This window comes from Malaclemys terrapin, chromosome 21 (assembly GCF_027887155.1).
Source record: "Malaclemys terrapin pileata isolate rMalTer1 chromosome 21, rMalTer1.hap1, whole genome shotgun sequence".
Classification (NCBI taxonomy): Eukaryota; Metazoa; Chordata; order Testudines; family Emydidae; genus Malaclemys; species Malaclemys terrapin.
This window is the reverse complement of record NC_071525.1, coordinates 9981942-9995326: the sequence shown is the minus strand read 5'-3', so window position 1 is coordinate 9995326 and position 13385 is coordinate 9981942. Positions and strand designations below refer to the sequence as shown.

The 13385-nt window shown below is 58.2% G+C and overlaps 1 protein-coding gene across 1 annotated transcript in view; it reads right to left on the bottom strand.

The window, feature by feature from the left end:
- PEA15 (proliferation and apoptosis adaptor protein 15) overlaps positions 1-12931 on the bottom strand; it is a 41054-nt gene extending 28123 nt beyond the window's left edge. Inside the window, exon 1 of the mRNA XM_054010544.1 lies at positions 12686-12931. Coding sequence (XP_053866519.1) covers positions 12686-12911 — 226 coding nt within the window. The 5' untranslated portion in view covers positions 12912-12931. The remainder of the gene's footprint in view (positions 1-12685) is intronic.
- Positions 12932-13385: the final 454 nt, after the last annotated feature.

Below are 13385 nucleotides of genomic sequence, written 5' to 3'. Positions count from 1 at the left end.
ACATGCAGAGCCTGCGCAAACACGGACTCTCCCTGATGCGGTGACCCCTGCCAGAAGAAGAACCAGTCCAGATAAGGGACACCACCTGGTCTTGGCTGTGGTGTGGAGTGACCAGGTATGATGGAGATCAAGGGTCACAGTGGATTCTCCATCCGTGGCCAGCTTTAAATTAAGGTTGGATGTTTGCCTAGAAGATCTGCTCTGGTTCCAACAGGAATTAACTCAGAGCCGTTCTCTGCCCTGGGTATCCTCCCCTCCTCACAGATGATCCCAGTGGTCCCTTGACATCAGAGCTCACGACTCCCAGCTCAGGGTTCTGTGCCCTGCTCCATGCTGCGCTCCCCCCCACCCCCTGCCCCACACACCTGCACAGAGCAAATCTCCGTGGAGGAAAACGCCTCCAGAAGCAGCACAGAGCGTGTTGAGCCAATTCCTCGGCAAGAAGCACTGGAAGAGCGCCCAGGCGAGGTGCCATCCCAATGGCAAAGCATCATTTGTCACACAACCAATCGCCAAAAACAACGAAAATGTATTAAATGGAAAATAAGCCAACACCAGCGCACGAGCCGTAAATGCATCATGTGGCTGGCGCCCATAGGACAGTGTGGGGTGTCTCTGTACAGGCTCCCGCCACCCCAGTTCTGCCAGTGCCCCTCAATCCCGACCCACATCCCCCTGCTATCCCAGCCCTGGGCTTCCCCTCCCCCAGTTCTGCGAGTGCCCCCAATCCCGACCCACGGAACTTTTTCCATTTTAAATTCCGATAAATAACAGCAAAAATTGTTGCAAGAAGGTTGTTTGTTTTCCATCCAGCTTTGCAAATAACAAGGGAGGCGAAGAAACTCCGGTGAGGTCGCACAGCCAGCCCTGGGTAGAGTTGGCAAGAGAATCCAGGAGTTCCGAGGTCCCTGCAGCCCCTAACCACTGCTCCACGCTGCCTCCTGCATGCCAGCCAGACGTTTGGTGGCCTCTGCAGCCACTGACCATTTGTACACGCCGCCTGCCACATCATTCCCACGTGTCCCCCCCAAGGCTAGGTCGTAGCAAGGGACATGAAAGCAAGAAGCTCAACACATCCTCTTGGAAGGAAGAGGCTCGGTGCCTGGCCTGGAAGTCAGGAGACCTGGGTTCCATCTGTGCCACTTCCATGCTGGATGGCCTTGGGCAAGTCCCTTCCCCACTCTGTGCTTCAGTTTCCCCTCCCACCTAGATTCCCTTGGAAGACTTTCCCCAGCTTGGGCTAGTTTCCCTCACCATCTGCTCCTGGTTACAGCACTCAGCAAATCCCTCTCCCTGCCTGCAGACCCTTGTCGTGCCCTCTCTCTGTCAGCTCTCATCTCCCGCAGCCCATGATCTTTCTCTGGCTCATCTCTCAGCCCACTTCAGCGCGTCAATATCTTCCTGTTAACAAGGCACCAACCATAATGCCCTGAGAGCGCCGTGGAGCGAAGGTGGGATTCTACGGCCTGATTCTCAGTCAGCTCCCTACTTGCGCCAGAGCAGGAGGCTTTAAGCCACCTTTGCACTCTCCATAATCTAGGGCTGTGCAGGGGCCGGCCCAGCCCCCAGTGTCAGTTAGAGCAGCCTCGGGGCTGCTCTAACCTATGCTCTGCTTCCCATAGTGCCTCTATGGCCCCAGCAAGCAGAGAACGGGCAGGGCCCAAGGCATTCCAGCCACACCCCGTGCTGAGGGGTCGGTTCAGACCCTTCATGCCATCTCAGGGGGATTCTCGGAGGGCCATTCCCAGTGACCACTTGCAGAGGGGCCTGATTGTGACTGAGGAGCCCCATTACTTGCCCGGCAATGGCCTCCGCTAGCCCCCCTGTCTCGCCAGCACAATGTGCTTCCCCTCTGCGCTCTGCACGAGGGGGCTGGCAAGGGGCAGGATGCAGTGACCTGAGTGACCCGATGGCTCCCCGATTTCCCCAGCCTCATGGGCGCCTGGGGAGTGCCAGTCACTCCATGCATCCCGGTTCCTTCCACGTTGCTTCCTCCGGCCCTGCTTCACCCCCCTCACCCCCATCACAGGTTCTTGGCATACCTATTCCCCAACCCCCACAGGACCAGACACCTCCCAGGGCAGCTGCTTCCTTGTGAGTGTCACAGGGCCCAGAGGAGCAGAGATTTTGGACCCGGGGCTCAGCCACCACCAGGCACGTGACGCCGGGTAGGGCCGTGGGTTTCAGCCCCTTGTGGCTGGGCGGGGGATCTGGCTCAGTGGAATTCCCACTGTAGCAGATGTGGAATGTTTAACCTGACCCTGGACTGAGATCCCCCGTGTCTGCTGAGAGCATTGGCAGGTTCGAGTTTCCTCCCGACAGCTGGAAATAATATCAAGTTGAACAAGGCAACGGAGCCGATTCCCTCTCTCCTCCCACTTTCCTATTCCTTCGCTCTTTCCCCATTTTCTTTCCTTCCTCTGATCTTGCTCCATCGTCCTCAGCTCCAAGAAGCAGCACCCCTCATGCTCTTTTCACACCCCCACTGCGTTGTGTTCCCCCCCCCACCCAACACCTCTCCTCACACACAAACACTTTGGATCTAACTTGGCCAGTCAATGCAAATCCTCCAGCAAGCGGCCCCCCCGGAAATGGAATGGAATGTCCGGTCGGCTGCTGGAGCCATGCAGAAAAGCTCAGGGACACAAACAAAAGACGAGCAGAGTGTGGAGGGGGTTGGTGTGTGCCCCAAACAATGGGCCTTTTATTCCGCGATCCCAAGCACCCAAATCCCCAGGACAATGCCGAGTGACTGGCAGCCCTGTAGTGCAAGCACAGCACTGACACCCGGAGAGAGAGAGGCCTTTCAGAGACAGGCCTGATGGTTAACTGTTTCTGGGACGGCAGTTCGTCCCCAGAGGCGGCTAGTCACCACGCTGCATGCTGGGGAAATTCAGAGGGACAGAACTCAGATCCTCCTGCTCCAAAAGCACGGCCCCCTGCCGGGGAATCACCATCAACTGTCAGCACTACAGGGCCTATGACACATGGAGGAGCAGCTCTAATTCATCCAGTAGAGGGCAGTGGAGGTGCACTCACGCACTAGCCCAGCTCAGCACAGGACTTTGCAATGATGCAGCCACTTCTCTCCAAGCACTTTCCAAACATTCTTGAACTAAGCCTGCCAACGCTGCTGAGCAAGGGGACATGTTGAACGGGTAAGGAAACTGAGTCAGAGGGTGACTCACCCAAGGGTTTGCTGAAAACCTACGGCTGAATCAGGAATAGAAACCAGTTCTTACCGCCAGCCCCCTGCTCGAGCCACTAGCCCCGCGTCCCCTCCTAGAGCCAGTGGGACCCAGGCGTCCGGACTCCAGCTCCTTTGATATAATGATGAGACCACCCTCCCTCCCAGAGATGGGAATAGAGCCCAGATGTTCCTGCCCCCCCCCCCCCCCCCCCGCTTTAAACCCTGGATCCCACTTCCGCTGTGAGTCCTGGTCAGAAGAAAATTTTTAAAACCAAAGGGGGAACTACACAAAACAGTGAGGGTTTTCCCAGCCCATTTCACCACAGTTTAAACATGAGCCCCCCTGGGCTGGCAAATCCACCCTATTCTGGAACCACTTTGCTCCTTTCTCAGCTATCACTAGAAATGGATGCAAAAAGAACAGGAGTACTTGTGGCACCTTAGAGACTAACAAATTTATTAGAGCATAAGCTTTTGTGGACTACAGCCCACTTCTTCGGACAATTATTGGCCAAAACTTAGGAGGTAAATGCCAATTCAACCAAACAAATGTTTCGCTCATTTCGTGTCACTTGCACTGAAATTGTTCCCTTCACAACAAAACAAATTTGGGGGTGGGGAGGGGAAGGAGAGATCTCGTTTTTTTTTCCCCAATTTAAAAATGACTTTCAAAATTTCCTTCAGTTTCATTTAGAAAAAATGCAAACCCATCTAACAATTCTCAACATCGAAATGAATCAGGCTGATTTTGGTCAAAGCAAAAATGTTTTGTTTGACCTAAAATGTCAGGTTGAGGATTTTTTGACTTCTTGTTTCACCAGTAATTTTGAAAATGTTCATTTTCCATCCGACCCAGAACAATCCTTCCTCCACCCCCGATTTTCAAAATGACCGGTGTGTAAGGAGGGGACGGGGACAAAAAAAGAAAACGATTCACCCAGCTCTAGTGGTCACGACCCTGTTTTGCACCTGTAGCCAAGTAACGTCTCCCCAACCTCCCCTTCTTGCCCTCCCCCCCCACCAAGGAAAAATTGGGACAGGTGGTTCCGATTCTCTCATCGTTTTGATGTGAAAAGAGCCATTTGGGCAGATTTCTCAGCGAGCGACACTGGGGAAGGGCAAAGAAAACGCCTGATGTGATCGGCCAACTCTCTTTAGTGGGGAAATGGCAAGCCCATTGGTGGAATATTTTGCTACGCAAATCACCAGCAGTATCATGCTTCAGGGCAGAAGCCAAGGGGTCAGGAGGGAACTGACCAGGGTGCAGCAGGTTCTCCCATCGCTGCACGCTCCTTCCTCTGAAGCGGCTGGTGCCAGCTGTTGCTGGAGACAGGATACCCAGCTAGATGGGCCCAGGGCCGCAGCATAGCAGTGCAGGGGTGCAGCAGTAGGGGACACTTTGTGGGGACAGTGGCCTTGTTCTGAGGCTACATCCAGGGGCTGCCTGTGCCAGCCCCCAGTACTGGCCTTGCTCCTGAGAAGGCTGCACTGCCAGGCCTCACCATGTGTGCCTGGCCTGCAGGGAAGTTGACCAGGCCTTGGTGCCCCATGGTGGAGGTGACAGGCTGGTGCTGTGCCCAATCCTTGTCTATGCCCCCCCCTGCTCTGGGGGGAGGTGCTAAGCCAGGGGCCACAGCCCCCCATCCCGAGCCAGGAGTGGGGCTGCTGCTGGGTTAACCTCCCGTGGGCTGGCTGCCACACAGGACTTCATACTACTAGAGGAGCCAAGTGGCATTGGGAGCTGTCAGACATTGAGTCTCCACATCCTCCCCTCCACACATGTAAGGTTTCTCCCAACTGAAGGCCTTGCAATGAAGATAAAAGCCCTACTACTAGTGACAGCTGTTGGGGGAGCCTCCTTTAGCCCATGTGGTGAGGCTGTGATGCTGGGAGGGAGCCCTGTCAGGGAGAGATTGTTGCTTGGCAGGCATAGACCGAGCCGTGCCCCAGGCAAACCTGCATTGTCCGTCATCCCCCCCACCCCTTGTAACCATCGCAGTGTGGTGTGGCGCGTATTGTCCTTCCAGAGCGAGGTCTCGGGGGCTGGCGGAGATGAGGGGTTAGCAGCAGATTCTCTCCCGCCTCAGCGGCAACTGTGCCAGTTTGTCTGTCAGGGATGGTGTTTTCTAATCCCAGCTAAGAGCAGAGCTGACAGTTGTGTGGGGGAAGAGGCGATGGATCTATCTATCCCCAGACACCCCGCATGTGTCTTGTCCCAGCCAGCAGCTCATCTGGTGTATGACCTGGTACTGGCCCTGTGCACAATGCAGGTGACGGACACAGACAGATCCCAGGGCTGTCACTGGCTCCCGGCTTGCCTTGCCTATCCCCGGCCGAGTTTAGCAGCCTTGCCAACCACCACCCAGTGTCCCCAGGGCAGATTGAAGGGAACGTCTCATCCATTTCACAGAGTCTTTGGCACTCGTCTTGGTCTCTGCCCAGACTTGCCCAGATGCCCGTAAAGTGGATGCAAGGCCTGTCCTGTCATAGAATCATAGAAAATCAGGGTTGGAAGGGACCTCAGAAGGTCACCTAGTCCACCCCCCCTGCTCAAAGCAGGACCAATCCCCAGACAGATCCCTAAATGGCCACCTCAAGGATTGAACTCACAACCCTGTGTTTAGCAGGCCAATGCTCAAACCACTGAGCTATCCCTCCCCCTTTTAAAACCTGGCTCCCTAGTAGGGTGACCAGATGTCCTGATTTTATAGGGACAATCCTGATTTTTGGGTCTTTTTCTTATATAGGCTCCTATTACCCCCCACCCCCGTCCCGATTTTTCACATTTGCTGTCTGGTCACCCTACTCCCTAGGGCAGGGCCCCGAGAGGCTCCTCTCTGCCTGCTCTAGGGAGCCAGGCTTCAGTCTGCCCAACTAGCACTTCTGGCCACGTGTCATTGCACCGGGGGTGGGGGAGGCAGTTCCACTAGGGTTTGTCCCACCCCCAAATCCTCAGTGGTCATTTTGGGGCAAAATCCGTGGCCTGGGGACTGGCAGAGCAGAGGAGGCAATGGCCCCATTCGCTGTTGGGGGAGAGCGCTGCACCATTTCAGCCCAGTCAGGACATGGCCGGGGGAGCACCAAGGTCCCAGCGACTCACAGAGAGCAAGGTTCATTTTCTGCTAGGCGAGGGTGTGTGCGCGTGAGGAGCTTGTCTGTGTAATCAGTGTGGGGGTGGGTGGGGAGTGGGTACACGGCGAGCGTGCGCTGAGTGTGCAATGAGTGTGACTGTGGGGGTGATTGTGGTGAGCATGTGCTGTGGGGAATAGAGGGATGTGTTGGGCGGGGTGTGTCTTGCACATGGGTGTCACGAGCACGAGGGTGCATGGTTGTGTGTGCAGTAGGGGGGTGCTGTGTGGGAGGGTGCGTTCACGCGCATGGTGAATGGGGGTGAATGCACCACGTGGATGGCTGTCCGGATGAGGATGCTGCACTTGTGTGTGCAGATGCAGTGCGTGTGCAGTCAGTGTGTTGTGTGCCTCTCCGTGGAGGTCAGGGAGGGTGTGTCTCAGGGAGCCTGAGTGTGTGATGAGCATGTTGTGTGTGGATGCACTTGAGTGTGTGGGCATGTCTGGCAGCAGGAATCAGGCAGTTCGGGGAGGGGGGGTGTTATGGGTTCAGTGCCCCCTCCCCTCCCTGGCCTTGGCCGCCTTATCTCCCTGAATAGAGCGAGGCTGCATGGAGGGGCCCCCTCTGCCTTTCACCAGTGACCCACCCGGGTCCTGCCCAGAGCGTGGGGCAGAGGGGACAGCCAGCAGGCATCAGACACTAGGGTCTGCAGGGGGGATGATGGCAATGCTCCTTCCTCCTTTCCTGGCATCTCCCCTTCCTGCTCAGCAAGGGCCGGGCGCTCTGCTCCCTGCCCTGTGCGGACACATCTACCCTGGTGCTGCCAATACGGGCGGGCTGCACAGCAGAGTTATAGACTGAGATAGGCTGCCAAAGCAGGGCTGAGCAATGCCCTGGGCACCCTTGGCAGCCATGTCCTCTCAGAGTCAGCCCCCATGGGTGCCCCAGATTCCTCCCCTGCACACACCCATGAACCTCCCCCCAGGACGACTCCTCAGCACCCAGACAGCACCAACGTGAGGGTCTCCAGCTGACAATTACACCCAAACCAGCTCTGGGGGTGGCAGCTGCCGTTTCAAACATGGGGGAGAAGGGAACCCAGCAGCCGAGCTCCAAACAGGGGCGGGGATCCCAGCATTGGGGCTTAATGGACATTGTCCCTAACGTAATCGGTTAGATCAGTGGTTTTCAGCCTTTTTTCACTGTCAGACCCTTACAAAATTTTGAACGGAGGTGCGGGCCCCTAGGAAATCTGCAAGGTGTCACAGAATCATAGACTATCAGGGTTGGAAGGGACCTCAGGAGGTCATCTAGTCCAACCCCCTGCTCAAAGCAGGACCAACACCAACTAACTGCTGCAGACCACAGGTTGAAAACCACCAGATTAGCTAGAAAACTAGAGGAATGTTAAAGGGGTGCGTGCAGGACCGGCGCAACCCATTAGGCGACCTAGGCGGTCGCCTAGGGCGCTGCGATTTGGGGGGCGGCAACCGCGGCGGTATTTCCACGGCAGGACCTTCCACCGCCTCTGTGAGGGGGCGGCATTTTGGGGTGGGGCCTTCCGCCACCTAAGGCGGCGGAAAAGCTGGCAGCGCTCCTGGGTGTGTGTGGGGATGGGATATAAGGGGACATACATATATGGAGATGGATAGACACTGTCACTGTGTGGCTACAGTCACAGCCAACCAAGGATTTACCCCACTAAAGTGAGCAATGGAGTTGCCTGGCTGGGGAATGAGGGACAGCCCTGCTAACAGTCTGGGAGGTGAGCAAACTCCCAGAGCGACAGATCAGGAGCCGACAGAGGCACTGACGGGGAGGCGGCCGAAGGGACCAACTCACAAGAGAGATCAAATGACAAAGCTGTGCGGCTTGTGGGGCTGGCTGCCCAGGGGCTCCATGGACAGCAGAGAGGTCCAGGGAGTGGGGAGCACAGCCCAGGACTCACAGAGATAAGGGGCAGGGCACTTGGGTGTGGAGCTTTCAGAAAGGGCAGAGCGATGACTCAGATGATGGGAAACAGAGACATTTTGGCTCCCGGATTCCTCCACCATTAAACTCCTGGTGAAATTCTCAACAGTTCCCCCTGTGTTTGCAGCTTCGGGGCCATCTTGACATGTGGACAGCATGAGTGACATGTCTCCCCTCTAGTGGCTGATCAGTGGATGAGGATAAGGCCCTACTACTGCCGCCTGCTAACAGGGCTGCTCCTTTAGCTCTAGTGGTAGAAGACCGTGTCTTTAATGCCAAAGGTCCTGTCGTGGCCCACAGAGGGGACTGTATGACAAGAGGTATGGTGGGGAGAGCACAGAGCTGGGACTCAGATCTGGATTCTATGCCTGGCTTGCCCTTGGGCAGGTCACTTCCCCTCTCTGGGACTCAGTTTCCCCTCCCATGCTTGTCTGTCTGGTTTATTCAGATTCTGGAGAGCAGGGACTGTGTCTGTGCAGTGCCCTTGGGGCCTCTATGTACTGTCAGACACATAGTCAGAACTCCAGCTGGCCTGCAGCAGTTTCTGACGGCGAACACAGACAGTTGGCAATGACAGAAGGGGAAAGGGGTCTACTCCCAGCAGTCAGACTTCCAAGGGAGTGACTCGTAGCCCATGGGAGAGGATGGGGCTCAGGGTTTATAGCTGGCTGATCTGCAGGTCCAAGAATCCAAAACAGCCAATAGTGGGGCTGGGTAAGACTGCACACCCCCCCCAGCCCCTGTCTGCACAAGTACCTGTCCTCCTGGCAAGGGTCACGGCAGCAGCGTGCACGTGATTGTGAGAGCACCAGGGCACAGCCCTAGCTCTGTGGGGTGGGAGAGGAGCCGGCGATCACACTGGGATAGAGACTGGGCAGCAGCCACATGGGGATGGGGAAGGGGTTCTCTGCCATGCACCACAGCCCGTGTGCCGATGAGACATACAGAGGGGATGTGATGAGAGCCGCTAGCAATTTCCGATGCGATTGTTTAATCACCAAAAGCACGAGGGTGTGTGTGTGGGGGGTGGGGGTGGGATGCCTGTGAGGGGAGGAGATTATAGAACGGCAACTTTCTGCTGCCTGTCACATGACGCGGCCCGGCCAACGCCCGCATCACACACTCACTTCCAATCTGTCCCCTTTCCCCTGCACTCCTTCTCCCCACCTCTTCCCCGCTCCCCCTTGGCCTGACAGCTGGGAAATCTCTCCTTAACCTCCTCCAGAAGCCCACCCCCCTGCCCCTTCATTTGGCTCCACACCAGGCGACCAGTCTCTGCACAGAGGCCCGGATGGCTGCTCTCAAGGGGTCTCCGCAGCACTGCCACATGTTTCGGCTCAGAGACAAGCGGCCCGGATCCCGGCGCTGGAGTTCACCTGCCAGCTCCTGCCCCGTTAAAGCATCTGGAGCCGGCTCGAGAACGCAGGCTTTCTGCGCTGCTGGCTGGAGCGTGACTGATGAGATCCAGGCTCTGCTGCCTTTAACCCCTTACCCTCAGCAACGCTCCCTTTCCTCCCACGATGGCGGAACCAGGTCCTGCGGGAGGGCTCAGGCTCTCACCGCAGGGGTCATAGCTGCCCTAGGAAGGATGCAGCCAGTATCCACCAGTGCAGGGCTGGGAGGTTGGGGAGGGGCTGATGGACGGTGGGCATTGGGGGTGGGGGGACAAGAAGATGAGGGCCCTGTGAACTCTTTTGCTCAGGGTGACCATGCTCAGACCAGTGGGTTTCCCAAGTGGTGTGGGGTTTAGGAGCCCCAGTTTGGGGTGCCTTAAAGAGCTCGGATTTTCAGGAAGTGCTCCCCGAAAACCTGCATCTCTGTTGACAATCGCGGCCACAACAACTTTTGCTGGGGGGCAGTGGGACAAGTGACCAGCCCCCCCCCCCCCCCCCCCGCTGCCACAGACAGCCAAAGAGCCACCAGATTAGAGTCTGTGTCAGCTGCCAGGAGAGAGGGGACAGCCCTGGGGGAAGGCACTGGGAGGGGGGGCAGGATTTTCAGCACACTGGGTGCAGAAAAGTCGGTTCATGTGCCTGGATAGGAGCGAGGTCTTTGGAAAGCCCAGCCCTGAGCTCTTGGGAGTGCAGCCAGTGCACTCCTGCAGGGCTCCGGTGCAGAGATCAGGCACCAGGAGCACAGCCAGTCTGTGGATAACCGAGGGGCTGGGTTACCTGGCGTCCTGTGTGCACCAGTGCGTCTAGACCAAGAGCTGGAGTCTCATTCTAGTTCCAGGCACTTCCACTGCTCGCTGAACAGCTGAGTGTCTGCTGTGGGTGTGCGTGCCAGGAGCGAGCGGGGGGCATCTCTAGATCTAGATACACAGGGCCCCGGATTTTCCATCACAGGACAGAGGGGGTTTGTCAATTACAGTTCCTGCCAGAGGGGTCTACAGGAGCCTTGGAGCAAATGAGGACCAGGCCCCACGTCTTTCCCCAAAGCCACAAGTCAGTCACCCAGCACCAGAGATGTTTCCATCTCAGGGGCTCCTGCTTGGCCGCTCACATGCAGAAGGCAGGAATGGCGGATTCACAGCAACCAGGGGCGTCCCAGAAGATGAACAATAACAACGCCTCCCACACCTTTCATCCGAGGCCCTCTAGAAATAGTTCCCTGCCCCCAAGGAGAGCTCAGTATTATCAGCCCGATGTGATGGGTGAGTAAACCGAGGCACAGAGGACATGACATGCCCAAGGCCATGCACAGAGTCAGCAGCAGAGGTGGGATTAGAACCCAGGCATCCTGACTCTGCCCTGTGCCCTAGCATCTAGACCCTACTCCCCTCCAGGGCTGGAGATAGAACCCAGGAGTCCTGACAGCTCCCCCCAATCTAACCCCTGCAACCCACTGCCTCATACTGACCATGCCTCCAGCAACCCACAGTTGCCTTCTAGTGGCCAGAGATTAGGCACAGTTAGGAGCATCACCCCAGGGTACCTACTGCACTCACAGTAAATAGCATTAAGGGGCAGACAGAACAGCTGGAAAAGTTGGCATGGAGGCCCACGCCCCTGTGCTGTGAATGGCGCAGTGCCCGGTGCATCCTTTCCCCCTTCACATCTTGCCTGGAGAGCTCAGCCAGGTGGGTTTTCTGCTGGGAAGATAATGCCGCCACCACCACCACCTAGCTCTGCCTGAGTACTTTTCATCAGCCGCTCTCAGTTTGCAGAGGCGAGCTCTTATTAACAACACCATTTACTACCTGTGCTCCGGCAGCCGAGAGCAGGGCCCCACTGTGCCAGGCACTGCCCCAACCAGCTCACAAGTGAAACGACACAGGAGAGACGCTGCCCCCATGTTACAGGTGGGGAGATTAAAGGAGTTGGACCAGGTGGCAGAGGCAGGGACTGAACCCAAATCTCCCACCAACCCAGCCCTTTCCACACTTCCCAGGGCTCCCACGCTGCCTCCCGGGCTCCCGTTTGCTGTGTTGCCCAGAGATTTCCTGTGCAAATTCCAGCCCAAACCTCTGCCCTGAAACAGCCTCCCTTCCCCAGCAGAAAAGAGCCCGATCCAACAGCTCCCATGGTCAGCCACTGAATCACGCTGGCGGGCCGTGACATGGCTGTTCGTTGGCGTGGGCATTGCCTGCCTAGATTTCACCACTTCCCCTCCGGGCAGCCCCAGCCCTGCAATCCCCTCCAGATCTTTGGGGGAAGCCCCCTGCAGCTGGGCTGGGGCACTAGCAAAGGCAGCCACAGAAATGGAAACTGACCATGGGGGGAGAGGAACAGGAACCAAGCCCAGGGAGCTGCCAGAACAGAAGCGCTGGTGCTTGGGTCTGGGGCGGATTTGCAGCTCCAGTAGGGTGGGGAGAGACAGCCCTGGTCCCCAGGGGAGAGGGAGCAGAAGGGATTTCCCACGCTCGCCAGCTCCCGGGAATAGGAGCGGTGTTTGTACAGCGCCGAGCACAAGGCAGGCGGAGCTCCGGGGTCACTACCCTAACACCCAACACCCGGAGGGGTGGGGCTGCACCAGCTAGGCACAGGGAAGGGGAGCCAGGAGCCTGGTGCTTTCGCGGGGTTAGAGAGACCAATCTTCAAATCTTACAGTGCCGCCTCCAGCGTCTGCTCCCAGCTGTCCCTGGAGCCAGTTCAGCGCTGCTCGGAGACCCCCAGAGCCCCTAGGGCGTGAGCGCCGGGCAGGGCTCCTTGGGGGCGGCGGGGACCGAAATCTCGCCCCGCCTGGGGGGGTGTGTACTGGGGGGGCGGAGAGGAACGGCGGCCGGGCGCGTCGGGGTTCATCTGCCCGGCGCAGGGTGGGTCCCTGCCAGCTGCGTGAGGCCGGGCGCTCCGGAGAGAGCCAGCGGCTGGCCCGGAGCAGGAGCTGGGAGAGGCCCGGCCCTTTGCCGGGGTGCGACCCGGGGAATCAACCCCCGATTCCTCCCGCCCCGCTCCGGGGAAAACCTCCCGCGTCCAGCCGTGACGCGCCGCGCCCAGCCCGGCGGCAGCAACTTACCGGCTCCGGGGCTGGCTCTGGCACCGGGCGCTGGGAGGGGGGCTGAGCCGGGGCCGGTCCGCTCGGGGCTGGGGCTCGGGGCGGTCCCGCTGCGCTCTGGGCTCGCCTGGCGGAGGCAGCGTGATGTCAGCGCCGGAGTGCGAGCGAGGGAGACGGAGCCTTTGTCTGCATCCTCCTGGCTCGCCGGGCTGGGGAGCGCGGAGCGCAGGAACCTCCGCCAGCGCATTTAACCCTTCGCATCCCACGCCCCTGCCACGCGCCGCCCCCCCTGCGCCCGCCCCCTTCGCCGAGACACCGGAGCTCAGGGCTGGCGGCCCCAGAGCCCGGGGGGTGCGCGCGGCTGCTTGGCCCGAGGGGGAGTTTCAGGGGAGCACGCGGTGCTTGCTGGGATCAGCCCAGGTGCCTTTGGAAATCCAGCATATTCCCGCCCAGGGGTTGAGCGACCCAAACACGACAGGGTGGCCGAGAGCGGGGCTAGCGGCGCCAAACAGAAAGCGAAACTGACCCGTTCTCTGGGGAAGGGGCTGAGGTGCAAACTCCCGCTCCATCAGCCGGTTGATTTTTGCATCTCGTTTCAGCAGGGCCCAGACCCAGTGGGGCAGAACCTACGTCCAAAGATGACCCAGGCCAGCTCCGATCCCCAAAGGAGAGAACTTGCCAGTAGCCCAGAAGGGCATCCCCACCATTTGGCCACTTGCCA